Source organism: Bos indicus, chromosome 9, assembly GCF_029378745.1.
Source record: "Bos indicus isolate NIAB-ARS_2022 breed Sahiwal x Tharparkar chromosome 9, NIAB-ARS_B.indTharparkar_mat_pri_1.0, whole genome shotgun sequence".
Lineage (NCBI taxonomy): Eukaryota > Metazoa > Chordata > Mammalia > Artiodactyla > Bovidae > Bos > Bos indicus.
In genome coordinates, this window is record NC_091768.1 from 40,014,437 (window position 1) to 40,041,629 (window position 27,193).

At 43.8% G+C, this 27,193-nt stretch overlaps 1 protein-coding gene across 2 annotated transcripts in view; it reads left to right on the forward strand.

Annotated features, from left to right (window-relative positions):
* The first annotated feature begins 6,436 nt into the window (after nucleotides 1-6,436).
* Nucleotides 6,437-27,193, forward strand: part of SLC22A16 (solute carrier family 22 member 16) — a 35,246-nt gene continuing 14,489 nt past the window's right edge. For both annotated transcript variants that reach the window (XM_019967217.2, XM_019967218.2), the window contains exons 1-5: nucleotides 6,437-6,567; nucleotides 11,592-12,071; nucleotides 15,749-15,866; nucleotides 21,115-21,646; nucleotides 26,389-26,516. In XM_019967217.2, the coding sequence (XP_019822776.2) occupies nucleotides 6,515-6,567; nucleotides 11,592-12,071; nucleotides 15,749-15,866; nucleotides 21,115-21,646; nucleotides 26,389-26,516 (1,311 nt within the window). In that variant the 5' untranslated portion in view covers nucleotides 6,437-6,514. The remainder of the gene's footprint in view (nucleotides 6,568-11,591; nucleotides 12,072-15,748; nucleotides 15,867-21,114; nucleotides 21,647-26,388; nucleotides 26,517-27,193) is intronic.

The following is a 27,193-nucleotide window of genomic DNA, read 5'->3' on the forward strand; positions in this document are numbered from 1 at the left end:
CTCTGTCCATAGGATTTTCCAGGCAAGAATACTGGAGTGGGTTGCCATTTCCTTCTTCAGGGGATCTTCCTGACCCAGGGTTCTAACCTGAGTTTTCTGCATGGACAGGTGGATTCTTTATCAATGAGCCACCAGAGAAGCCCACATTCGGGTAACCAAGTTGGTATTTGCAGAGTTGGAGAATTAGATGTTGGTATGAGGAAAACACCCACACATTTCATGTCAGAAGTGTTCTATGATATATAGAAAACTATAAAACACTGATGAAAGAAATCAAAGATGACACAAATAGATGGAGAAAATACCATGTTCATGGATCAGAAGAATCAATATAGTGAAAATGAGTATACTACCCAAAGCAATCTATAGATTCAATGCAATCCCTATCAAGCTACCAATGGTATTTTTCACAGAACAAGAGGGCAATGGCACCCCACTCCAGTACTGTTGCCTGGAAAATCCCATGGATGGAGGAGTCTGGTAGGCTGCAGTCCACGGGGTCGCAAAGAGTCGGACACGACTGAGCAACTTCACTTTCACTTTCCACTTTCCACTTTCATGCATTGGAGAAGGAAATGGCAACCCACTCCAGTGTTCTTGCCTGGAGAATCCCTTGGACGGAGAAGCCTGGTAGGCTGCAGTCCATGGGGTCACACAGAGTCGGACATGATTGAAGCGACTTAGCAATTAGAACAAATAATTTCCATAATTTGTGTGGAAACACAAAAAAACCTTGAATAGCCAAAGCAATCTTGAGAAAGAAGAATGGAATGGGAGGAATCAACCTGCCTGACTTCAGACAATACTACAAATCTACAGTCATCAAGACAGTATGGTAGTGGCACAAAGATAGAAATATAGATCAATGAAGCAAAATAGAAAGCCCAGAGATGAATGCAAGCACCTGTGGACACCTTATCTTTGACAAAGGAGGCAAAAATATACAATGAAGTATAGACAATCACTTTAGCAAGTGGTGCTGGGAAAAGTGGTCAACTACCTGTAAAAGAATGAAACTAGAACACTTTCTAACACCATGCACAAAAATAAACTTAAAATGGATTATAGATCTAAATGTAAAACCAGAAACTATAAAACTTCTAGAGGAAAACATAGGCAGAACACTCTCTGACATAATCACAGCAAAATCCTCTATGACCCACCTCCCAGAGTAATGGAAATAAAAGCAAAAATAAACAAATGAGACCTAATTAAACTTAAAAGCTTTTACACAATGAAGGAAACTATAAGCAAGGTGAAAAGACAGCCTTCAGAATGGGAGAAAATAATAGCAAATGAAACAACTGACAAAGAGTTAATCTCAAAAATATACAAGCAGCTCATGCAGCTCAATACCAGAAAAACAAATGACCCAATCAAAAAATGGGCCAAAGAACTAAATAGACATTTCTTCAAAGAAGACATAAAGATGGCTAACAAACACATGAAAAGATGTTTAACATCACTCATTACCAGAGAAATGCAAAATCAAAACCACAATGAGGTATCATCTCACGCTGGTCAGAATGGCTGCCATCAAAAAGTCTACAAACAATAAATGCTGGAGAGGATGTGGAGAAAGGGAACCCTTTTACACTATTGGTGGGAATGCAAACTAGTACAGCCACTATGGAGAACAGTGTGGAGATTCCTTAAAAAACTGGAAATAGAACTGCCATATAACAAGCATGACCATCCCCATGGAATAGACCATACCCTTGGAAAAGAAATGTGAAAAAGCAAAATGGCTGTCTGGGGAGGCCTTACAAATAGCTGTGAAAAGAAGAGAAGCGAAAAGCAAAGGAGAAAACGAAAGATATAAGCATCTGAATGCAGAGTTCCAAAGAAGAGCAAGGAGAGAAAAGAAAGCCTTCCTCAGTGATCAATGCAAAGAAATAGAGGAAAACAACAGAATGGGAAAGACTAGAGATCTCTTCAAGAGAATTAGAGATACCAAGGGAACATTTCATGCAAAGATGGGCTCGATAAAGGACAGAAATGGTATGGACCTAACAGAAGCAGAAGATATTAAGAAGAGATGGCAAGAATACACAGGAGAACTGTACAAAAAAGATCTTCACGACCCAGATAATCACGATGGTGTGATCACTGACCTAGAGCCAGACATCCTGGAATGTGAAGTCAAGTGGGCCTTAGAAAGCATCACTATGAACAAAGCTAGTGAAAGTGATGGAATTTCAGTTGAGCTATTTCAAATCCTAAAGGATGATGCTGTGAAAGTGCTGCACTCAATATGTCAGCAAATTTAGAAAACTCAGCAGTGGCCACAGGACTGGAAAAGGTCAGTTTTCATTCCAATCCCAAAGAAAGGCAATGCCAAAGAATGCTCAAACTACCGCACAATTGCACTCATCTCACACGCTAGTAAAGCAATGCTCAAAATTCTCCAAGCCAGACTTCAGCAATATGTGAACTATGAACTTCCAGATGTTCAAGCTGGTTTTAGAAAAGGCAGAGGAACCAGAGATCAAATTGCCAACATCTGCTGGATCATGGAAAAAGCAAGAGAGTTCCAGAAAAACATCTATTTCTGCTTTATTGACTATGCCAAAGCCTTTGACTATGTGGATCACAATGAACTGTGGAAAATTCTGAAAGAGATGGGAATACCAGACCCCCTGACCTGCCTCTTGAGAAACCTGTATGCAGGTCAGGAAGCAACAGTTAGAACTGGACATGGAACAACAGACTGGTTCCAAATAGGAATAGGAGTATGTCAAGGCTGTATATTGTCACCCTGCTTATTTAACTTCTATGCAGAGTAAATCATCAGAAACGCTGGGCTGGAAGAAGCACAAGCTGGAATCAAGATTGCCGGGAGAAATATCAATAACCTCAGATATGCAGATGACATCACCCTTATGGCAGAAAGTGAAGAGGAACTTAAAAGCCTCTTGTTGAAAGTGAAAGAGGAGAGTGAAAAAGTTGGCTTGAAGCTCAACATTCAGAAAACTAAGATCACAGCATCTGGTCCCATCGATTCATGGGAAATAGATAGGGAAACAGTGGAAACAGTGTCAGACTTTATTTTTTTTTTGGCTCCAAAATCACTGCAGATGGTGATTGCAGCCATGAAATTCGAAGACGCTTACTCCTTGGAAGGAAAGTTATGACCAACCTAGATAGCATATAAAAAGCAGAGACATTACTTTGCCAACAAAGGTCTATCTAGTCAAGGCTATGGTTTTTCCAGTGGTCATGTGTGGATGTGAGAGTTGGACTGTGAAGAAAGCTGAGCACTGAAGAATTGGTGCTTTTGAACTATGGTGTTGGAGAAGACTCTTGAGAGTCCCTTGGACTGCAAGGATATCCAACCAGTCCATCCTAAAGGAGATCAGTCCTGGGTGTTCATTGGAAGGACTGATGCTAAAGCTGAAACTCCAATACTTTGGCCACCTCATGCGAAGAGTTGACTCATTGGAAAAGAATCTGATGCTGGGAGGGATTGGGGGTAAGAGGAGAAGGGGATGATAGAGGATGAGATGGCTGGATTGCATCATCGATTTGATGGACATGAGTTTGAGTGAACTCCAGGAGTTGGTGATGGACAGGGAGGCCTGGCATGCTGCGATTCATGGGGTGGCAAAGAGTCAACTGAGCGACTGAACTGAACTGACTGATGACCCAGCAATCCCACTGCTGGGCATACACACTGAGGAAACCAGAATTGAAAGAGACATGTGTACCCCAGTGTTCATTGCAGCACTGTTTACAATAGCTAGGACATGGAAGCAACTTAGATGTCCATCGACAGATGAGTAGATAAGAAAGTTGTGGTACATATACACAATGGAATATTACTCAGCTATTAAAAAGAATGCATTTGAGTCAGTTCTAATGAAGTGGATAAAACTGGAGCCTATTACACAGAGTGAAGTAAGTCAGAAAGAAAAACACCAATACAATATATTAACGCACATATGTGGAATTTAGAAAGATGGTAACAATGATCCTAAGTGCAAGACAGCAAAGGAGACAAAGATATAAAAAACAGTCTTTTGGACTCTGTGGGAGAAGGCAAGTGTGGGATGATTTGAGAGAATTGCATTGAAACATGTATATCACCATATGTAAAATAGATGACCAGTCCAAGTTTGATGCATGAAATAGGGTACTCAAAGCTGGTGCACTGGGATAACCCAGAAGGATGGGATAGGGAGGGAGGTAGAGGAGAGTTCGGGACAGGGGAATACATGTACACCCATGGCTGATTCATGTTGATGTGTGGCAAAAACCACCACAATATTGTAAAGTAATTAGCCTCCAATTAAAATAAATAAATTAATTTAAAAAAGAGAAGTGTTCTATGGGCAGAAACAGATCATAATACTTTCTATTCCAGGTTTGTTGAGTGTTTTTATTATGAAAGGGTGTTCGGGTTTTTGCCAAATTCTAATTTTTTTTGGTATCTATTGAGATGATTATATGGTTTTTCCTTTTTAGTTTGTCATTATGGTGAATTTTATTGATTGATTTTTCAGATGTTAAATGACTCTTGCTTTCTTGGGGTAAACCTTACTTGGTCATGATGTATTGTCTTTTTTATATAAAGATGCATTCAATTTGCTAAAATTTTGTTAAGAATATTTTATATCTATGCTCATGAGGTATATTGGTTTGTAGTTTTCTTATGTCCTGCCTGGTTCTGGTATCAGGGTAATAGAATGAGTTGGGAAGTATTCCCTACTCTTCAGTTTTCTTGAAGAGTATGTGTGTGCTGAATAAGTATTGTTTCTTTCTTAAATGTCTGGGCCTGGGGTTTTCTTTGTGGGGAGTTTTAAATTATTTATTTATTCATTTTTGCCTGTGCTGGGTCTTGGCTGCAGCACATGGGCTTTCCCTAGTTGGAGTGCAAGGCCTCCAGAGCGCGAGGGCTCAGTAGCTGAGTCTTAGCTGTGGCTTAGCCCCACGGCATGTGGGATCTTAGTTCTCCTACCAGGGGACTGAATCCATGTCTCCTGCTGCTGCTGCTGCTAAGTCACTTCAGTTGTGTCCGACTCTGTGTGACCCCAGAGACGGCAGCCCACCAGGCTCCTCCGTCCCTGGGATTCTCCAGGCAAGAACGCTGGAGTGGGTTGCCATTTCCTTCTCCAATGCATGAAAGTGAAAAGTGAAAGTGAAGTCACTCAGTTGTGTCCGACTCTTAGCGACCCCATGGACTGCAGCCCACCAGGCTCCTCCGTCCATGGGATTTTCCAGGCCAAGAGTATTGGAGTGGGTGCCATTGCCTCATGTCTCCTGCATTGGAAGGCAAATTCTCAACCACTGGACCACCCGAGAAGTCCTTGAAGGAAGGTTTTCAACTACACATACAATTTCTTTAATAAATACAGAGCTGTTTTGGTTATCTTTTTTTTTTTTTTCTTGAGTGGGTGTTTGTAGTTTGTGTCCTTCTAGGAATTTGTTCTTTTTATCTGTGTTGTGCTATTTCTATTTGCTGTAATCAGAACAGCAGAGCTATTTCCCCATAGTTCTCCTTGCCCCCAACCCCCCATATCTTTTCCAGGTAAATCTCCTATTGGTGCTTTGAAACAATATAGGGTCTTGACTGGGCCCTGTGGTTCCCATCTTTCCCTCCTAGGGTCAGCTTTTGCCCAAACTTCTCACTCTCACTCTGTCCTCCTCTCCCCACCACTTGAACCTCCCAAGCAACCTTTGCAACCTTAAGACTTTCTGGTTAGCAAGAATCTACCCAATTATAAAAAAATCCATTCCAAATTGCTTATTATTTAATGGATTAATCATTCCAGTAGTATTTGCATTTCAAAAGAAAATAGAATTATTCATAGCAAAAATAAATCTTTAATGGTGTTATTTCCGGCTCTGTGGCAAGTAGGTGAGGGAAGTACTTTGGGTGATGGGCTTTCCTCTCTTTCTAGTGTAAGTTGGCTGTTTTCGCTATTCTGCTTGTTTCTACCCAGGGAGTTCCCTTTGCCCTTCGGTTATTACAAGATGTTTCACACAGTTCTGCAAGATCCTGCCACTTCTCAGGGTCATCAGAATCCATTCTTTGTGCTCTGCTCTTGTAGGCCCCAAACGGGTGGACTTCTCTCAGAAAACGATGTTTGTGCCCAAGAGTGGAGTCTGCGTTCCCCACCTTGGGCTGCCGGGTGGACCACCCTTCCCAGGCACCGGCGCGCCTCTCGAGAGCGGCGACCGAAACAGACGCGGTGTTAAGGGTCTGATGGGGCGGCGGGGAGGGCGCGGGAAGTGGCGGGGCTGGGGATGGCGCACCGTGCCACCGCGGGCTCCGGGAGCACGGCGCGCCGCGCAAGAGGCTGCTGCGGCGGGGACTCGCTAGAGGGGAAGACAGAGGAACAGAGCCTGGCCCCGCGCGCGGCTCGAGCCCTTTGACGCGCGGGAGACGCCAAAGCCGGGGCGGGCGGGCCGGCGGGGGCCGGGCGGGGCGGGGCAGGGCACCGCTGTGCCCGCAGTCCCCGGCACTAGGCGAGCTTGGCGCGTCCCGCTTCGGAGCGTGGTGCACGGCGGCACCATGGGGTCCAGCAACTTGGAGCTGATTTTTGACAGCGTGGGGCACTTCGGCAGGTAGGGAGATGGGGTAGGGGTGGAGAGGGAGGACGGTGCCGGGGGAGCCGGAGCTACGTGGGTGGAGGCGCCGGTGGGGTCTGTTTCTTTCCGTTGCGGTGGGGTTCTTGCGCGCGCAGAGCTCGCGATCCGAACACATCTCCCCACCCCTCCTTTCCGGGAAAAGTCCAGAGGCCTGGGTCTTGATTCTTGGCCCCGGACCAGGGCCAGTTCGAGATCCTCTCGAACTCTGGCGGCCGGACGCCCCCAGAGCGAGCCGCGGGCGCTGGGGGCTCGCTTCGGGAGTGGTGTGTGCGGGGTCCCCCGGCGCGCCCTCTGCCGGTGCCGGAGTCCGAAGCCCCGGCTGCAGAAGCCAGGTCACAGGAGGAACGCCTGTTCTTGGCAGCTCATTTCTCTTATCTGCCAAATGGGCTCCTCTTTCACTTCCCCAGACGGCTGCTGTCCCGCCCCAACCCGTGGTAGAGTCTCCTTCAGTGCCTGGCAGGTATTGAATTGCTCTAGGAACAACCGTTTAAAGTTTGTTCGTTCTTTTTCTGTGTGTGTGTGTGTGTGTGTGTGTGTGTGTGTGTGTGTGTGTGTGTTTTCGATTTATGGAAACCTAGTATGTGCCAACTACACAGTGCGGAATCTTACAAAGGGGTGGAGGTGAATCCTTATTTTAATGATTGGGAAACCGAGGCTAGGTCAAGGACCCACAGTTACTGCAGGGTGGGACCTAGGTTTGACCTTTGTATGATTGTCACCCTCTTTTCATTTGTCAAATTAATTTAAAAAATTTAAAGTGTATTCATTCATTTATTTATTCATTCATTCTTGGAATACTACTTTGACCCAGAACGTTTTGGGAGAAGGGGTAGCTGGGCGAGGAGCCATAGAAAGTGTGGATCCAGAGGTTTGGGGCTCAGTCTGAATCCTGGCCTGCCACTCACTGCTAAGGTGACCCTGGGAATACTGTGTCTCAGTTTCCTATGCACAAAGTGAGAATTATAATCATTCCTGCCTTTAGCTCCCTTCCAGGCTCGTGATGAAGAGCTGATGCTGTGCTGTTCTCCAGGGTGAAAAGTTGCACAGATGTTGGTTATGATTCCCAGTGTCCACAAGAAAAGAGTGGTGAAGCAGGCCGGGAAGGGGCAGGAGGCCCCAACTCTCCCCTACTTCCTCCTGATACCTGCATTATTGAATGTTCAGTTGTGCCCGGCTCTGTCCTAAGTTTTTTGTACATGTTACCTTCTTTTACCTTCATCGCAGCCCTTTGAGACTAGTGGTAATCACTCTCATTTTACACATGAGGAAACCAGGTCTTGCGCCTAAATCACAAATCTCTTAGTAGCAGAGCAGAATTCGATGTCATTGGATGTCCATTGGCCTCCGCAGCCCATGCTGTCAACTAGACGCTCTCCTGAGTGCAACCCTGGGATTCAGCCAGGTCCTTCATTTATTATCTCATCTTATCTTCCTTGAAGCAGAATAGCATAGGGATTACAAAATCAGCTCTGGGAATGGATGTCCAAGTTCCAATCCTGGCTTACCACGTATTAACTATATGGTCTCACGAATTTGACTTACCACTTCCTCATCTGTAAAATGGGGGTAATGATAGTACTACACATGTTTGTTATAAGGACTCCACATGCAGCTCTCATTTCATCCTCATGATAACCTTAAGAGGTAGTAGTTACTAATACCATTCTTTCCCCATGTATTTTAGGGATTAATCACCATACTCAGGAGCTGTAACAAAGAGACCCCTCAATTGGATTTTGTTTCTGGTAACTGTCCAGGGCAGTTGTGCTCCATGGTGTCATCCAGGGACCCAAGTGGGTGAGGCAACTCCACCATCCACAGCATCTGGGGCCGCTGCTCCGTGTCCTCACCCACATGGTCAGATGTGGCTCCGTGTGGTGGGAGAAAGGGAGAATGGGCCTGGGGAGACAGCTCTTAGCCAGTCACAGTAGAGTATGCAAATCTTATCATTCTGTAAGTTATCAATAAATCATGACTATTATTGTTACCTGAGTCCCCATTCTGGTAGGAAAGGTAGATTGGGAAAGCTACTTATAGGAAGGAAAAGGGTAACATGTCAATGCTTATAGCAAAAGGTGAAAATAGTGTGACCATATCATAGCAGCCCATATTTTCTCTGGCATTCACTCTCATTGGTCTCTTTATTGTCTATAAATAGAGAGGGAGGTTATCGTGTATTGTTATCTAGTCTTAAGGAAACCTAGCGACAGCGTTAAGTAGAAAGCCCTAATTGTCTCTCATTTCTCACTGGTCATTTCTAAGGTGAGGAAACACTGTCCAAATCACCTTTAAAAGAGGAAAGCAGGACACCTAAGAAGAATTACGTGTTGTTCAATACAAAATACAAGTTTGTATTGAAGTTACAAACTCTCCACGGTTTAAGCCCCATGTCAGAGGGAATTGAGGAAACTGAGATTCAGGAATAGTGTTGAGGGAACTAAGAGCCTGGATCTTTGAGTTATCTTGGAATAAAGACAGAGAGAGTTTAAAATTTCAGAGTTGGAATGATGAGCCTGTGGCTGACTTAGATGTATGGATATAGGTGGTGGCTTTTTTTTTTTTTCAGTCAGTATATGACCCTTTACCCACTCCAGTGTTCTTGCCTGGAGAATCCCAGGGACGGCGGAGCCTGGTAGGCTGCCGTCTATGGGGTCGCACAGAGTCGGACATGACTGAAGTGACTTAGCAGCAGCATATGACCCTTTTAGGCTCTTTTTTGACTTCACCTTATGAACATCATAGTATCTAACACTTACACGTACATAAAGGGTAAGGATCTTGCCCAAAAGACCCAGGCGGTAAGTAACCGGAGACAAGCTTCAAACCTTGGTAGTCTGGTTCTGGAGTCCATACTGTTAACCACAGTGGTATAATACTAGTTATGTTTTACTGTGGGCTACCCAGGTAGTGCTAGTGTTAAAGAACCTGCCTGCCAATGTAGGAGACATAAGAGATGCAGGTTCAATCCCTAGGTGGGGAAGATACTGAAGGAGGGTGTGGAAGCCCACTCCAGTATTCTTGCCTAGAGAATCCCCATGGACAGAGGAGCCTGGCAGGCTACGGTCCATGGGGTCACAAAGAGTTAGACACGACTGAAGCGATTTAGCACATACACAGGCATGTTCTATTATATAGAATGATATCAATCTAGGACTGAATGTAATTTTCTTTACCTGTCACCCAGATAGCATAGGTCTGTTTCCTGGAGGTTCTGGTCATCTTTCTTTTACTTACCTCTGGTTTTCCTGTCTATTCTTTTTCCATTAGGGTTTCTCTTGGCTGTGGGCATAGTGATGTGTTGTGTCTAAGTCTGTTGTTCTGAAGGAGCCTTGGGCTGGGTAGACGCTTGGTGGACAGCAATCTTTATAAGGGAGAAAATGATTTGTTAGAATGCTAGACACCTAAGGAAGTAGGATTTTCTTTTTTTTAGGAAGTTATCCCTGTGACTTCCCTGGTGGCTCAGGTGGTAAAGAATCCTCCTGCAACGCAGGAGACCTGGGCTTGATCCCTGGGTTGGGAAAATCCCCTGGAGAAGGGAATGGCAACCCACTCTAGTACTCTTGCCTGGAAAATTCCATGGACAGAGGAGCCTTTTGGGCTACAGTCCATGGAGTCACAAAGAGTCAGACATGACCGAGAGACTAAGCAGAGCACATCCTTGTGACAGGAAAAGGGAAATTTGAACTGAAAGCGTGCTTAAGACCTTCTCAGCCACCTGTGGGCGGGGCAGAGAAGACAGATCCTAGCTTCAGAGGCCTGCCAGGGGAGGCGCTCTGTTGGGGGGACTGGGTGTGAATGGAGAACGTGAATAGAGAACTTGTGCAACTCTGTGGAAAAAACTAGTGACAACCATGGGGCTCAGGCTGGCTGGGGAAGGAGTGAGGCCAGGAAGGTGGCAGTAAACTAGAGAAGCTGGTGGGCGCCAAAGGCTGGAGCCCAGAAGAGTGCCAGGGATGGGGCCAATGGGAGGGGCGTGGGAGCTGGGAGGATGGGAAGCTGTGGTCAGACAATGTGAGTTTTGCAGCAGGGGAGCCTCTCCAGGTGATGAGACTACTTAGGTACCAAACCTAAACGCCTCCAGGGGCAGGCAGGTAAACTTCACACAAACAAAACAAACATCACAAAAAAAAATCTGTCTGCTCTTTGTGGGGACTGTGTCGAGTTTGAGCACTGGAATTTGTGAAGTGGGGAGGAGTTGAAGTATAAAATTGTATGTCATATATGATGTATGTTACCTTCTCAGTCATATTCATAGGGTTGTCATTATGGGATGCCTCTTAGGTCCCTAACAGGATTTGGTTGCAAATGGTGATTGCAGCCATGAAATTAAAAGATGCTTACTCCTTGGAAGGAAAGTTATGACCAACCTAGACAGCATATTAAAAAGCAGAGACATTACTTTGCCAACAAAGGTCCGTCTAGTCAAGGCTATGGTTTTTCCAGTGGTCATGTATGGATGTGAGAGTTGGACTTCGAAGAAAGCTGAGCACCGAAGAATTGATGCTTTCGAACTGTGGTGTTGGAGAAGACTCTTGAGAGTCCCTTGGACTGCAAGGAGATCCAACCACTCCATTCTAAAGGAGATCGGTCCTGGGTGTTCTTTGGAAGGAATGATGCTAAAGCTGAAACTCCAGTACTTTGGCCACCTCATGTGAAGAGTTGACTCATTGGAAAAGACTCTGATGCTGGGAGGGATTGGGGGCAGGAGGAAAAGGGGATGACAGAGGATGAGATGGCTGGATGGCATCACTGACTCAATGGACGTGAGTCTGAGTGAACTCCGAGAGTTGGTGATGGACAGTGAGGCCTGGCATGCTTCGATTCATGGGGTCGCAAAGAGTCGGACACGACTGAGCGACTGAACTGAACTGAACTGAACTGATTCCTTTATTCAAGCTAAGCATAATGGAGACCCTTCTCCGTTTTTGCCTATGTGTGTGTGTGTGTTTTAGCCCATAGGTCAGCTATAATAACTTGTTTCTTTTCCTCTCTCTTTGCAGATACCAAATATTCCTCTATTTCATATGTGCCTTCCAGAATATCTCTTGTGGTATCCACTACTTGGCTTCTGTGTTCTTGTCAGTGTCCCCCCAGCATACCTGTAGGCCCCCAGGCAATGTGAGTCAGGTTCTTTTCCAAGACCTCTCTACTTGGCAGTTGGAGGACATCTGGACCCAGTTCTCCGTAGGCCGTGAGGATCGCATTCTCGTGCAGCTGCAGGATGGGGAGATCTGGGAGCTTACCAGCTGTCAGAGGTTCCGGAGGGATGACCAGTCGAGCCTGGACTATGAGTACAGCGGCCAGAAGAGCAGCTTCCCTTGCTTGGATGGCTACATCTACGACAGAAGCAAGTGGCTCAGCACTGTGGTGACCCAGTGGGACCTGGTGTGTAACCGAGAGTGGTTTGGAAGGCTGATCCAGCCCACGTTTATGTTTGGAGTCCTGCTGGGAGCAGTGATCTTTGGCTACCTCTCCGACAGGTAACGTGAAGTCTTTTGTATTGTTTCATCCATCCATCAGTGTAGGGTTCGTTTTCTCATCTCATTGTCTTAGGGGACAGGGAATTATGTTCAAAACTTTAGTCATTTTCATACTTCCTATCTAAATACGTACTTCTTTGCTGATCTGGTATTTAGGGACACAAAGTAACATTAAGGGGATGGGTTCTGAAGACAGTCCGCCTGTGTTCTGCCATTAGCTGCGGACCTTCGCTCATTGCCTGACCTGCATTTCAGAATCTTGTGTGTAAGCTGGCAATGAAAATAACAATACTCATCTCAGAGGGTTATTGCAAAATTAACACAGAAAAGTACCTTGGACATATAACCACTCAGTAGCTACTGGTTATTACTTTGAACATTTTTTCTTTAAATAGACTTGCTTTTTAGGAGGATAGTCTGGCCCTATGCAGTGATGTCTATGAAATTTTGTGATGTAGCAACCAAATTTTTAAAAAATATACTTTAAAATGAACATATAGCTCTTAAAATAAGGCAGAGTTCGTCTGTGTATGGACATGGACCACACTTTTAGTGCCTGTCCCAGAGCACAGAGATAAACTTATTTATTTGACACCATAGTTGTGAATTTTACAGGCATGTCCTGGGCACTGGGAACCTAAATACAACTGATTAGGTCAGAAATCCCTGCCCTCAGTGTGTGCTAGTCACATGGGACCAACAAACACGTCGAAAGAAAAATTACAGGGCTTTGTTGTGTCTGGGGCCATATTAGAAGTGAAGGCCATGGAGACAAGACTGCTGCTGCTAAGTCGCTTCAGTCGTGTCCAACTCTGTGTGACCCCGTAGACGGCAGCCCACCAGGCTCCACCGTCCCTGGGATTCTCCAGGCAAGAACGCTGGAGTGGATTGCCATTTCCTTCTCCAATGCAGGAAAGTGAAAAGTGAAAGTGAAGTCACTCAGTTGTGCCCGACTCTTAGCGACCCCGTGGACTGCAACCCACCAGGCTCCTCCATCCATGGGATTTTCCAGTCAAGAGTACTGGAGTGGGGTGCCATTGCCTTCTCCACTATGGAAGCCTAAAGGGAGGAGGACCCAGGTCTTTCCCCCCACCTCCCACATCCCCTTCAGGAGATGGGGTTTGAATAATGAAATTGCAACAGAAGTGGAGTCTATTAGTAAAATAGTTATTATTTGGTGACTGAAGTTACCATTTCAGTTTTTAAGAATCTTCTGCTTCATAAACTTCCGGGGAAGGATGGAAGTTGGGTTGTCAGTGGGGAGAGGAGCAAAACAGGAGTCGAGGAGATAGATACTCCCTTTTGGAAAGTCCATCAGTGAAGGAAATGCAAGATGCAAGGTGGCTACAGGAATGATGGGGATCCAGAGAAGGTTCTTGTCTTTGGCTAGAAGAGACTTCAACTGAAAGGGAGGAGTCAGAGGAGTAATTGGTAGAAGTAATTGGTAGAATAAGGCCTCAGAGGAGATGGGAAGAGACATGATCCAATACAAAGATTGCAGAATGTATTTGAAGAGAAAAGAGTGTGTGTCTCTGGACAGGAGGGAAGGAAAAAAGGCTGCAGGCAGCAGCAGGTCTTGTTGGCAGCTGGGCAGAGCAGGAAATTGCAGAGCTTTCTCTTTGATGTTCTCTGTTCTCTGCTCACCATCAAGAGAGTTGCTCATCTGTTACAGAGAACAAAAACGTTGTGGGTAGAAGAGGGATGGATGAAAATAGTTTAAAATGACATTCAGGGCTCAAATGAGATTGGGAAACCTTTATATGTAGGGCCAACAATCCCTGCTAGTGCCCGTGGGAGCAGAGCAGGCTGAGGCTGTGAATTTGACAGTTTCCAATTTGCTTACATACTCTCTGCCACAATGGGCAAACCTTTTGCTTGAAATCTCAGGACTGTATTCTTTTGCCTTAAAATGATCTGTCAGGGACTTCTTACAGGGAGAAAATATTTGCAAATCATATAGCTAAAGACAGTCCAGTATCTAGAATACATAAAATACTCTTAAAACTCAACAATAAAAACACCAATAACCCAATTCAAAAATGGACAAATGATTTGGATGGATATTTTGCCAAAGAATATATACAGATGGCCAATAAGCACATATAAAAATGTTCAACATCAATAACCATTAGGGAAATGTAAATCAATACTATAGTGAGATACCCCTGGTCACTAGAATGGCTGTAATCAAAAAGATAGTAACAAGTGTTGTCAGTAACAAGTATGGATATGGAGAAATTGGTGGGATGGTAGAATTAGGGCAGCCACCCTGAAAAACAGTTTGGCAGCTCCTCAAAAATTAAACATAAAGTTAGCATATGACCCAGCAATTCCACCCCTAGGTACATATCCAGGAGAATTGAAAACATAACTTGACATAAAATCTTGTTCACAAATGTTCATGGCAGCATTATTCCTTATAGCCAAAAAAGTGGAAACAATGTCCAAATGTCCATCTAGGGATGAATAGATGAACAAAACGTGGTATAGCCATGCAATGGAATATTGTGTGTTAGTTGCTCAGTCGTGTCTGACTCGTTTGTGACCCCGTGGACTGTAGACCACCAGGCTTCTCTGTCCATGGAATTCTCCAGGCAAGAATACAGGAGTGGGTTGCCATTCCCTTCTCCAATGGAATGTTATGAGTCATAAAAAGGAATGAAGTACAGTAACATGGATGAACCTTGAAAGCATAATAAAATAAGCCAGGTCTTATAGTGTGCAATTCCATTTATATAGAATGTCCAGAAGAGGCAACTCTATAAAGACAGAAAGTAGATTGTGACTGTCAGGGGACAGAGGGAACAGAGAATAAGAAATGATGATTCCTGGGTGCACAGTTTCTTTTTGGAGGGATGAAAATGTCTTGGAACTAGATAGTGATGAGTTGCACAACTCTGTGAATCTACTAAAAAGCCACTGAATTGTATACTTTAAAACTGTGGTCCCCAGCCTTTTTGACATCAGGGACTGGTTTCATGGAAGACAGTTTTCCCATGGACCAGGGAAGGTGGGGGACGGTTTCAGGATGATTCAAGTGCATTATGTTTATTGTGCACTTTATTTCTATTCTAATGCTGCTGCCGATCTGATCTGACAGGAGGTACAGGTCTGCGGCCTGAAGGTTGGGGATCCCTGCTTTAAAAGACTGGATTTTATATCATGTGAATTACATCTCACTTTTTAAATCTGCAGGCATGTAATTGTTATTTGTTTGCTTTTTAAAGAAGGAAATACCCTTCCCAATTATGAAAATATAGGGCAAATAGGCAACTTATTCTACTAGCAGAATGTCGCTAGACTTCTGTTTTTAGAGGGACTTGTTAAGAGTTGCCTCCCCCTTGGTGGGCAGAGCCAGCCCAGCAGGGAAGATGACCCAGCAGGTAACAGAGCATATCCTGACAGGGAAAGGACAGATCTTCCCTCTCCTTGGTCCTTTGGGGACCACCCAGAGTGATCGTGTGTGTATATTCGCAGCTTAGGTGGAGACTTGGCCACTGAAAAACTGGCCTTTTGAAAAAATTGTGTGTTAACTCATGATTTACCCAAAGTAAATAAGTCAAATACATAAGCTACTAAAAATATAGGTAAAATTTATCTTTCTTGAATTAGAGTGGATGTTTTAAACTGTTGCAGCCACACCTTGCTCCTTCCACTGTGTGATTCTTATTTTTCAGGGCAGGAAGACGACTTGTTTTGTGGGCCTCAAGCACCGGTGTATTTTTGTTTGGCATAGCGGCGGCATTCACATTTGATTATTACAGCTTCATAGTCGCACGCTTTCTTCTTGCTATCGTGAGTTGGGTTGTTGTTGGGGTTTCTGTTTGTTTGTTTGTTTTTGCCTCTTTAATTCCACTGCAGTATTTTTATATTAAACCTTAACTCTCTTAGTTGTGCTTATTGAGAATCTAATGAGATAGAGATCAAGGACTAATCTTTGTTCACTGCCCAAGTCTTTCTGTAGAATATTAGTGCCCTGGAGAAGGCAATGGCACCCCACTCCAGTACTCTTGCCTGGAAAATCCCATGGATGGAGGAGCCTGGTAGGCTGCAGTCCATGGGGTCACTGAGGGTCAGACACGACTGAGCAACTTCACTTTCACTTTTCACTTTCACGCCTTGGAGAAGGAAATGGCAACCCACTCCAGTGTTCTTGCCTGGAGAATCCCAGGGACGGGGGAGCCTGGTGGGCTGCCGTCTCTGGGGTCGCACAGAGTCGGACACGACTGAAGTGACTTAGCAGCAGCAGCAGCATGCTTAAAATGGAAGCTGTTAAATGAAAAATTGTTGCTTAGCAGGCTGAAACATTTCATTTGACTCTGTGATCCACATTCTGTGCCTGACATGTGATCCACATTCCACCATTACTAGCAGCAGGGATCTGTGAGACATCACTTCCAGTTGGCATTTTACTGGAGATTCTGGCCAACTGTTGTTGTTGTTTAGTTGCTCAGTCGTGTTCAACTCTTTTGCAACTCCGTGGACTATAGCCCACCAGACTCCTCTGTCCATGAGAATCCCATGGATTCTCCAGGCAAGAATACTGGAGTGGATTGCCATTTCCTCCTCCAGGGGATCTTCTTGACCTAGGGATCGAACCCTCGTCTCCTGCATTGGCAGGCATATTTTTTACCTCTGAGCCACTAGGGAAGCCCATTCTAGCCAATACTGTAAGGCAAAAGATAGAGAAGAGACAGGGAAAACAAGAGGAAGAGAGGAAAGCACAAGGGGACAGAAAGAAAAAAAGTCATTGTTTATACCCACTACAAATAATAGCTACCAATTATTTTACTTCTGAGCAGTTATGTCAGTCTAAATGTATGCATGAGCCAAACAGACAGTTAAGGCATATTGTTAAGAATGTCATTTGTATAATGTGCAGGAAGGGTGAAAACAAAGCTTCAGACCTTTTTGTTCTGGGGAACAGGAGAGGATAGTGGAAAGGGCATGTGTTTGAATTCCAGCATTGTCATATATTGGCTTCTCGGCTGTGTGACCTTGGGCAAATGCCTTATCCTCTTTGAACCTTAACTTCTGATCTGTAAACTGTAGAAAAGAATACCTATTTCACTGGGTTGTTACCAGGACTCACTTGAGATTCAGGGAAATGTCTGCAGTTCAGTACCTGGCATGGAGTAAAGCTGACTGTTGCTGGAAGTGGACCAGGGAGTTTCCACACTCAGCGAGGCTTCCGGACAGGCTCCACACTACCTCACAGCAGCAACAGCGATTCTCTTTGGAGGTCACTGTTCAAGGATAACAGAGTGAAGTTTTCTCTTCTGGAGGAGCTTGTGATCTTGCTGAACACAGAGCAGGGCATGCATCCCCTCTCACCGGAGCAGATGACCTAAGGGTGTGGGGAGAAGCCAAGGACTTCAACCTCAGAAGAAGAGGTCACTGTGCCCCCTCCAAGGGCAAGGTGGTATATTCTCTTTTGGAGTCCTCATCAACAGCTAGGAGGGGCCCCTAAGAAGCCACACTTAGATGGTCAAGGATAGAAGGATGCATTAAAAACAATTTAGGAGAATCGAAGGTGTTGTATCTTTAAAAAGTGTAATATTTTGGGGAATGCAGAGAGTTTTTAACACAAGAGATAACAACCAGCAGTTCTGTCTCCACTAAGGACAGAATAAGAGGAAATGACTCTGTAGCTTCAGGGTGAGGTTTGATAATAAACCTTCTGGTGGGAATGATTGTACAGCAGAGGCAAAGATAGGTCTTGAGAGAGTGTGGAGTCCTCTTTTGGAATAATTAAGAGAATAATTCTAAAATCTTCTTGGTCTTGCGAAATACCTTGAGTTGATTTCCAGAGCCAAGAAAATCAGACAGCCACCCATAGAATAAATACTTCTGTAAAATGTGGTATTAATTTTCTGTGGCTCTTTCCTTTGGTTTTTATGGGAAATATATTTGTGATGCAATTCTGATTAGGGAAGATGCAGGCAGATTCATTTACTCAGCATATTTATTGATCTACCTACAGTCATGCTAAGTAAACCTGACCAGGATGTTTCAATAACCCTATAGTGTAGCAGGAAGGCAAGATGCTGACGGACCATTGTAAAAAATCCATACAGTGTTGACAGTAAGGACCAGCAGTGGGGGGAGGGGCTCCACACAGTGGGGGATGGGATGGGGAGTCTAGAGAGTCAGGGTCTTTTTAGTCTGAGGGATAGGTGAGAGAAGAACCTTATAGGCAGAGGGAGTAGCAAGTGAGAAGGCCCAGAGATGTGAAGGAACTGAAGGTCTACATACCAGGAGAATAGAGAGGAGGTGAAATGCACGGTGAGGCTGAAGGAGAGAGAGCTGACTAGGCAGACCTTGTAAGATGACAAAGGGTTTGCCTGGTTTCCTAAAGGTAATGAGAATCCTCTGAAGGGGTTCGGTGAATTCAGTGGTGAAGTGGTCATTCTGACTGCTGTGTCGGAGGTGGGGTCAGGGTAGATGTGAGGAATTGAGTATTATTACTGGAGGTGACAGGTGCAAATGGGATCAAAGGAGTCTTTCAGAATTATTCAGGCAGTTGTGCATAGATTGTTTGAACCCAGTGACAGAAGTAACTGGTAAAAGTGGGAGGGAACTCCGAAAGAACTGGCCTTGAAAAAAATATCTTGAGGACTGATGTTATAGCTTACCTTAGTGAGGAATTAAAGGGGAAATTTGTAGCGTTTGAAGGTTTAAATTTACCAAACCACTGGATTCTTCGATATGGGAAGCCTCATTATCAGGCTTCATTATCTGAGTCTTGCAATTACAAGGTTGCATGGGGAAATAAAAGCTCAAAATGTGCAACTGACCATTCATACAGTCATCCCTATCAAGCACCTCTCTGCTTACTGCTACTGGGCTAACCTCTTTCCAACTCTGATGCAAAATGAAATTGCAGATCTTACAAAAGATGCTAAGCTACAAAGAGTCTTTGAAAGCAGCGGGAGAAAACTGCCTGAATGCTATACAGATCCCTTGACCAACTGGGACCTGGTAGAGATAGACCAATTAACTTTTGAAGAAATGATATCCATAAAGATAATGACAAGACAAGCCTTCAAAAGAGTATGATTTGAATATCAAAGGATTAAGAGAGGACTTTGGGGAAGTCAGTGGTACCCCAGAATAATTTTTCAAAAATTAATTTTATGATTTAATTTATATTAATAAAAGTCAAATGTGAAATAATTTTGTAGAACTTCTAGTCCTTTCACCACCACCCTCCTCCACAAAAAAAATCCATTTGTTTCATTCTTTGTTTATTCCTTGAGTAGTCACATAGTATTATTATAATCTGAATTTTGTTAAATTTAATATAGGCCTGCTTTTAAAATAAAGTTTTTCCTCCATTCTTTTTAATGTTCTAAAATGCATATTATATTATTTACCATCATAACTATTTTAAGTATTTACAGTTCAGTGATATTAAATACATTCATACTGTTGTACAACCATCCCCACCATCCAACTCCAGAATTCTTTTTGTCTTGCAAATCTGAAAGTCTATATTCATTAAACAGTAGCTCCCCATACTCCTTTCCCCGCCAGCCCCTAGCAACCACCATTCTACTTTCTGTCTCTGTGAATTTGACTACTCTAGATACTAGGCCTGATATAAATGGAATCATACAATATTTGTCTTTTTGTGATTAGCTTATTTCACTTAGTGTAATGTCCTCAAAGTTAATTCATGTTGGAGCGTATGTCAGAATATTCTTTTCTTAAAGCTAAATAATACTCCATTGTGTGTTATCTATTCATCTGTTGATGGATTGCTGTTGATGGGAGCTTGGATTGCTTCCGTATTTTAGCTACTGTGAATAATGCTGTTATGAACATAAGTGTAAAAATATTTCTTTGAGATCCCACTTTAAATTCTTTTGGGTATATTCCCAAAATGGGATTTCTGGATCATAAGGCAATTATATTTTTAGTTTTTTGAGGACTCTCCATACTGTTTTCCATAGTGGTTGTACCATTTTACATTTCTGCCAACAGTGCATAAGGGTTCTGATTTCTCCATATCCTCACCAACACTTACTTTATTTTATTTTATACTAGCCATCCTAATGTCCATGAGGTGGCATATCAAATCATGATTTTGATTTGCATTTAACCTAATGATTAGTGATGCTGAGCATCTTTTCGTTGCTTAATGGCCATTCCTGTATTTTCTTTGGAGGAATCCAAGCCCATTGTTGAATTTGATTGTTTGTTTGGTTAGCAGATATTTGGTCCTATCCAAACCATCCATAAGATATTTGGTCCATGCCAAAAGGTAGTTGATATCTGATCTTATCCAAAACCATTTGGCTTGGACCAAATATACTTATAGGTCTTTTGGGTAGGACCAAATTTCCAGGACCTTTTGGTGTGGACTGAATGTTTTATGAATGTTTCTGACAGGACCAAATATCATGTAAGGTTTTGTTTTATTGTTGAGTTTTAGAAGTTCTCTGTGTATTCTGGATATTAGTCTCTTATCAGATATATGATTTGCACATCTCTTGTTCCATAAGTTGCCTTTTCACTCCACTGATAGTGTCTTTTGATGCAAAGACGTTTTGAATTTCCCCGAAGTCCAATTTGTCTGTTTTTTGTTGTTGTTGTTGTTGTTGTTGCATGTCAAAATGAAATTTTAATCAAATCTTTTTTCTTCTCACTAATTACTATATAAATGGTTTTTTCCCATTTAGAATTTAGGATTTAATAAAAAAGGCTCTTCTATGTATAGATAAATTAATACACATATTTGCAGGGACCTGAGATGTAAATTCACACTGTAAAGGAAATGAAGCAAAAGGCAGTGTCTAACATTTATATCACACAAAACCACTCAAGCTTTGCCTTTTGCAGTAGACAGGGTGTGGGGAGATGAGAGGACACGTTTAAAGAAGAAGGATGGATTGGATTAAATTCCATTGTATGAATGTGATATGGGTTTCAGAAAACAAAGCTTTCTTTTCTTTCTGGTGTGATTTGTAGAGGGTCAAACTCCTTAGTAGTTATGTGTGTGACCTTAAATCTGGCCCACCCTCCCTGCTTTGTTTTGCAGTCTGGAAGTGGCTATCTCGTGGTGGTGTTTGTCTATGTGACAGAATTTGTCGGCATGAAGTCTCGGACGTGGGCGTCCATCCACTTGCATTCCTTTTTTGCTTTTGGAACCATGGTGGTGGCTTTGACGGGCTACTTCGTCAGGACCTGGTGGATCTATCAGATAGTCCTCTCCTCCGTGACTGTCCCCTTTGTCTTGTGCTGTTGGATGCTCCCAGAGACACCTTTTTGGCTTATCTCAGGGGGAAAATATGAAGAAGCACAAAAAGTAATTGATACGATGGCCAAGTGGAATAGGACGAGACCCTGTAAACTGTCAGAAATTTTGTCACTGGATCACGATGGTTCTGCTGGTAATAAGCCCTCTCAAGTTGAGAAGCACACCCTGTCAGAACTGTTTTATGACTGGAGTATTGGAACAAGGACACTTATTCTTTGGCTGATTTGGTTCACAGGGTGTTTGGGGTTCTACACCTTCTCCTTGAATTCTGTTCATTTGGGAGGCAGTGAATATTTAAATCTCTTCCTTATGGGTAAGTGGTTAAACTATATTAAGTGTAGCTGCGAAGTGAAATTTCTACCAAGTTTTGAGAGTGTTTCTGTTGTCTTTATTTCTACCAGGAACAACACTGCCGGCTATGTCATTATGGTCTTTTTTAGTATTTTGTGTGTGTGTGTGTGTGTGTGTGTGTGAGTAGCTCAGTCATGTCCAACTCTTTGCGACCCCATGGACTGTAGCCCTCCAGATACCTCTGTCCAGAATTTTCCAGGCAAGAATACTGGAGTGGGCAACCATTCCTTCTCCAGGAGATCTTCCTGACCCAGGGATTGAACCTAGGTCTCCTGCACTGCAGACAAATTCTTTACCATCTGAGACACCAGGGAAGCCCCTTTTAGTGTTACACAGGTATATATTTTCTTTTAAAAAAATGCAAAATTGAAGACTTGAGTCCCTCCTTCCTTTCCTGCCTCTTCTTGCTTACTTCCTTCCTTTAAGCCCATTGCCATCCCAGAACTGTAGTTCAGAGGTACCTTCTATAACCTTTGGCCTGTACTTTCAGATTTCTTTTTATGCATCTCCATACATTTGTACAGATAAATGTTTTATATTTTAACATAAATGAGATTATTCACTACATATTGTTCTTTGCAAGTTTCATTCCTTTTAAAATTCAACATGTCTTGGAGATCTTCTGGCATCTTTCTACCTTCTAATTTAGGAATTTTAGTCAGTAAAATAACCTAAACACATGCAACTGTAGTTTATGATGTCATGCTTCTTTTAATTCAGTGGCGGGTTAAAATAGCTCTGAAGCTGTGATAGCCTGAGCTGAGTGTGACTCCTAACCAAATTCACACCAGACATGAGAGAATTATCAGAAATGCATTTGTGCAGCTGGTTATTTCTGTGTAGGCTACTTGCATTTGATATCATCCCCAGAAAAGTTTGCTTTAAAATTGTTATACATAAATATCATCCTTTCTCATTAAAGTGCTCTGATGAGACACCTGTTTTTGTTGATTCTAGCACAAAGAAATTATAAGTCATTTTAAGAAAAAGAACTACTCTTTTTTGAGAGGGGACAGACCAACAAGTTTATAAAAAGAGCCCATCTTGACTTCAAACACATTTTATGAACAAGTGAACGCATTCTATGTGTCAGTTTGAGAAACAGGGATTGAACCCGGGTCTCCCGCATTGTAGGCAGACGCTTTCCCATCTGAGCCACCAGGGAAGCCCAGTATTTCTAGAACAGAGCAGCAAATGGTAGCAGAATCAGGTGGGGTGGGGTGTGACATCAGGAAGTTTAGGAATGCTGGGGTTTTAGATCTTTATGATATAGTCTGTTCAATTTGATGGAGATGTATCACTTCTCAAGGAAACAGGCAATCTCATAAATATAAAAATGTTTCCAAGACAAATAGCATTGTTTTATAGCCACTGGGCTTCCCCGATGGCTCAGGAGTGAAAAAACCTACCGACAATGCAGGAGACGGGGGTTTGATCCCTGGGTCGGGAAGATCCCCTTGGAGGAGAGTATGGCAACCCACTCCAGTATTCTTGCCTGGAGAATCCCATGGACAGAGGAGCCTGGTGGGCTACAGTCTACGGGGTTGCAAAGAGTCAGACAGGACTGAAGTGACTGAGCACGCACATAGTCTCTACTGCCTTTGCTTTTTTCATGTCATGACCCTTGCCAGTAGCCCTCTGCTTGTCAAGCTCTTCTAGTCAGTACTTTTGTGCTGTGCAAACTTTGAAGAAGTTTTCAGCTCCTGAGATGGTCAGGGGATTTCAGTTCAGGTTTTGTGCTACTTGCAGGTGATGAATGCTACAGTAGCCTCAGGACACACGTTTGGGGTTATATGGAGATAGGATCAGAATGGGGTCTGAGTGATTAGAGAGATTATACATTATAAAAGTGAAGAAAATAATGGCACATTGTCCTAATCCCAGAAGGGTTCATTGGTTGCACCATTTCTAGCCCATAGTCAAGTCAAAAATATAGACGCGGCATCTCTACAACAACTCAAGAAGAATCAAGGTGAAATATACTTGACAAGGTCTCTTCAGCTTTCCCAGTAGCTGTGCAGCTTTGCTGCTGCTGCTGCTAAGTCGCTTCAGTCGTGTCTGACTCTGTGTGACCCCATAGACGGCAGCCCACCAGATTCCCCATCCCTGGGATTCTCCAGGCAAGAACTGGAGTGGGTTGCCATTTCCTTCTCCAAGGCATGAAAGTGAAAAGTGAAAGGGAAGTCGCTCAGTCGTGTCCGACTCTTAGCGACCTCATGGACTGCAGCCTACCAGGCTCCTCCGTCCATGGGATTTTCCAGGCAAGAGTGCTGGAGTGGGGTGCCATTGCCTAGGCTCCAGGAATTCAACTGGTGGCCTTGCACACAGTGCTGGAGAGAGGAGAGTCCTGAGTCAGACGTGGAGGGAATCACACATGAGGGAGGGAGGTGGCAGGAAAGGCTTGGCTCCCAAAGACCAGTCCCTGAGCTGTCACTTACTCATTTGGCTCAAGTCATTTAGTGTTGGGAATGATTGAAGGTGGGAGGAGAAGGGGATGACAGAGGATGAGATGGTTGGATGGCATCACCAACTTAATGGACATGAGTTTGAGTAAGCTCCAGCAGTTGGTGATGGACAGGGAAGCCTGGCATGCTGCAGTCCATGGGGTCACAAAGAGTTGGACAAAACTGAGCGACTGAACTTGGAGAAGGCAATGGCACCCCACTCCAGTACTCTTGCCTGGAAAATCCCATGGATGGAGGAGCCTGGAAGGCTGCAGTCCATGGGGCCGCTGAGGGTCGGACATGACTGAGCGACTTCACTTTCACTTTTCACTTTCATGCATTGGAGAAGGAAATGACAACCCACTCCAGTGTTCTTGCCTGGAGAATCCCAGGGACGGGGCATCCTGGTGGGCTGCCGTCTCTGGGGTCACACAGAGTCGGACACGACTGAAGTGACTCAGCAGCAGCAGCAGCAGAGCGACTGAACTAAACTGACTAATTTAATGTTAGTTGGAAAGTGGAGGTGATAATCCAGGCCTATTCCTAGGAGGTTCTTTTGAGAATCATTGTTTTATTTGATCTTGAAAAGTCCTTAAAAAAAAAAAAAAAAGCAGAGTAATAGATGAACCTACTGTTTGGTCCAGATGCACCAGACCTTACAGCAGGGTCTGTGAAGGGGAGGCATTTTCTCTGGAGTTGTTTATTTCTCATGTTAATGAAGAGAAGGTCAAGGCTATGGTTTTTCCAGTGGTTATGTATGGATGTGAGAGTTGGACTGCGAAGAAAGCTGAGCGCCGAAGAATTGATGCTTTCGAACTGTGGTGTTGGAGAAGACTCTTGAGAGTCCCTTGGACTGCAAGGAGATCCAACCAGTCCATCCTAAAGGAGATCAGTCCTGGGTGTTCCTTGGGAGGACTGATGCTGAAGCTGAAACTCCAGTACTTTGGCCATCTCATGTGAAGAGTTGACTCATTGGAAAAGACCCTGATGCTGGGAGGGATTGGGGGCAGGAGGAGAAGGGGACGACAGAGGATGAGATGGCTGGATGGCATCACTGACTCGATGGACGTGAGTCTCAGTGAACTCCGGGAGTTGGTGATGGACAGGGAGGCCTGGCATGCTGGGATTCATGGGGTCACAAAGAGTCGGACATGACTGAGCGACTGAACTGAACTGAACTGAATTGAAGAGAAGGGAGACTCATATCTCCAGAAGGGCTCAGAATGTTATTTTTTGTCTTTGCCCAGCCTTTTTTTTTTCCTGAGCAGCTGCAGCAGAGTTTAATTTCTGATGTACTGCTAACTCAGGAAATATGTATCCACCGCAGTGATATGTTCCCAAAGCCACAGAAGACATGGAGACCCAGACCTGCCAGTCCAGGTGCTAATAGCATTCTGTGGTTAAACAGGCAAGCGCACACCAGCCCTCAAAGGCAGTGGTGGGTAGCGTCCTGAGGTTAGGCAAGCTGCAGAGTGTCGAAAGAAGGGACCTTTCAGTTACGTGGACAATCTAGGCTAATAAGCAGTGACAAGTTCTCAGAGGCTACTGGGTTTGCTCAGTTTTGCTGAGAAATCTTGCTTGCTCCCTGTTGTGTTCTGGGTGATAGATGTAAAGCTTTTTGGTTCTGGATCTAAGATTCAAACTTTGGTTCTTCAACGGAAGGGCTTTTAAGTCAGTTCCGGACTTTGTTTTTTGTTGAAGGGGAGTAAAAGGAGATCCAAGACAAGGTCCTTGCTCAGTGGGGGATTCATATTAGCTTAACTTTTAGGTTTAAAATCCATCAAACAGTTATCATTACTTTATGTACCTAGCTGCACTGAATTTTCTACCTTAATTTCTAAGTTCGAAGTTACTGATACAAACATTTCCCCATAGTTCTGTCAAGCAGAAGAAGCCAAAGATCAGAAAAGATCAGTGTTGGCTATTAATTTACATATTTGTTCGTTCCATTGCCTTGCCCTCCAGGCACTGTGCTGTGTCCTGGGAGCTTCCAGCCTCACTGGGGATAAGATTCTGAGGAGAGATGATAAGTGCTAAGCAGATTATGTGAGCATTAGTGCACATCACAGTAAACATTCTCCCCACTCCAGTGAGTTTAAAAGTCATGGGCCTTGCTGCCTCTTAGGTAGTTGTTAGATAGTTCTTAGAAGTCCGTGAGATCAGAGAGAAGGCTGACCATTCCGTTGGGTTAGAAGGCAGGGTCCCCCTGTTCAACTGGATGCTCTGGCTTATAGAGATGTGTCATTTTGCTCTATCACAGGTGTAGTGGAAATTCCTGCCTATGTCCTTGTGTGCTTGGGGATGGACCGTGTGGGGAGAAGAAACATTCTGATTTTCTCCCTTCTGTCAAGCGCAGTGACCAGTGGTGTGATTATGGTGATCCCCAAGGTGAGTTCTTTTATGTTTTACTTAGGGAATGGTTAGTTATACTGTGACAGTTTGATGGGGACATTTTCAGCTTATGAATACGAAGATGAAATAAGACATAGGGATAGATTATATACATAATATTTTAAATGTTTTCTTTAAAAAAACCCATTCCTTCTCTGTTATAATAAATAGTAGAAAATTTAAGGGAAAAAGAAATGTGGGAGTTGGGGGCGAAGCCCCAAATCCAACTTCTCAGAGATGGTCAGTGTTGTACTGTGTAAACATGGTCATCTTGAGTGAGGAGAGTAGATTGCACTTTGCAGTGAGTATCGTCATCTTAAACTTTTATTCATTCATGAAAGTTCTATCCAGCATCTAGTATGTACCAGATTCTTTTCTAGGTACCGAAGACGTGCAGTAAGTCAAGTTTCTCTGAGTAAAATGAAGAAAAACAAAATTGAATGAGGGATGGAGAGTGAGTGTGTTTGGAGGGGGAATGCACATGCGTACTGTTATTTTATCTAAAGTGGTTGAGGATGGTGTGCCTCTCAGAGAATGTGACATTTGATCAGAAATCTGAAGGATCAAGGGAGTCATGGGGACAGATGAAAGATACTATGAGTCTTATGTTCAGAATTGTTCCAGTTTAAACAGTCTTGTTTTTCACTGTGGTAGGTTAGTAGTTTCCAAGTTCT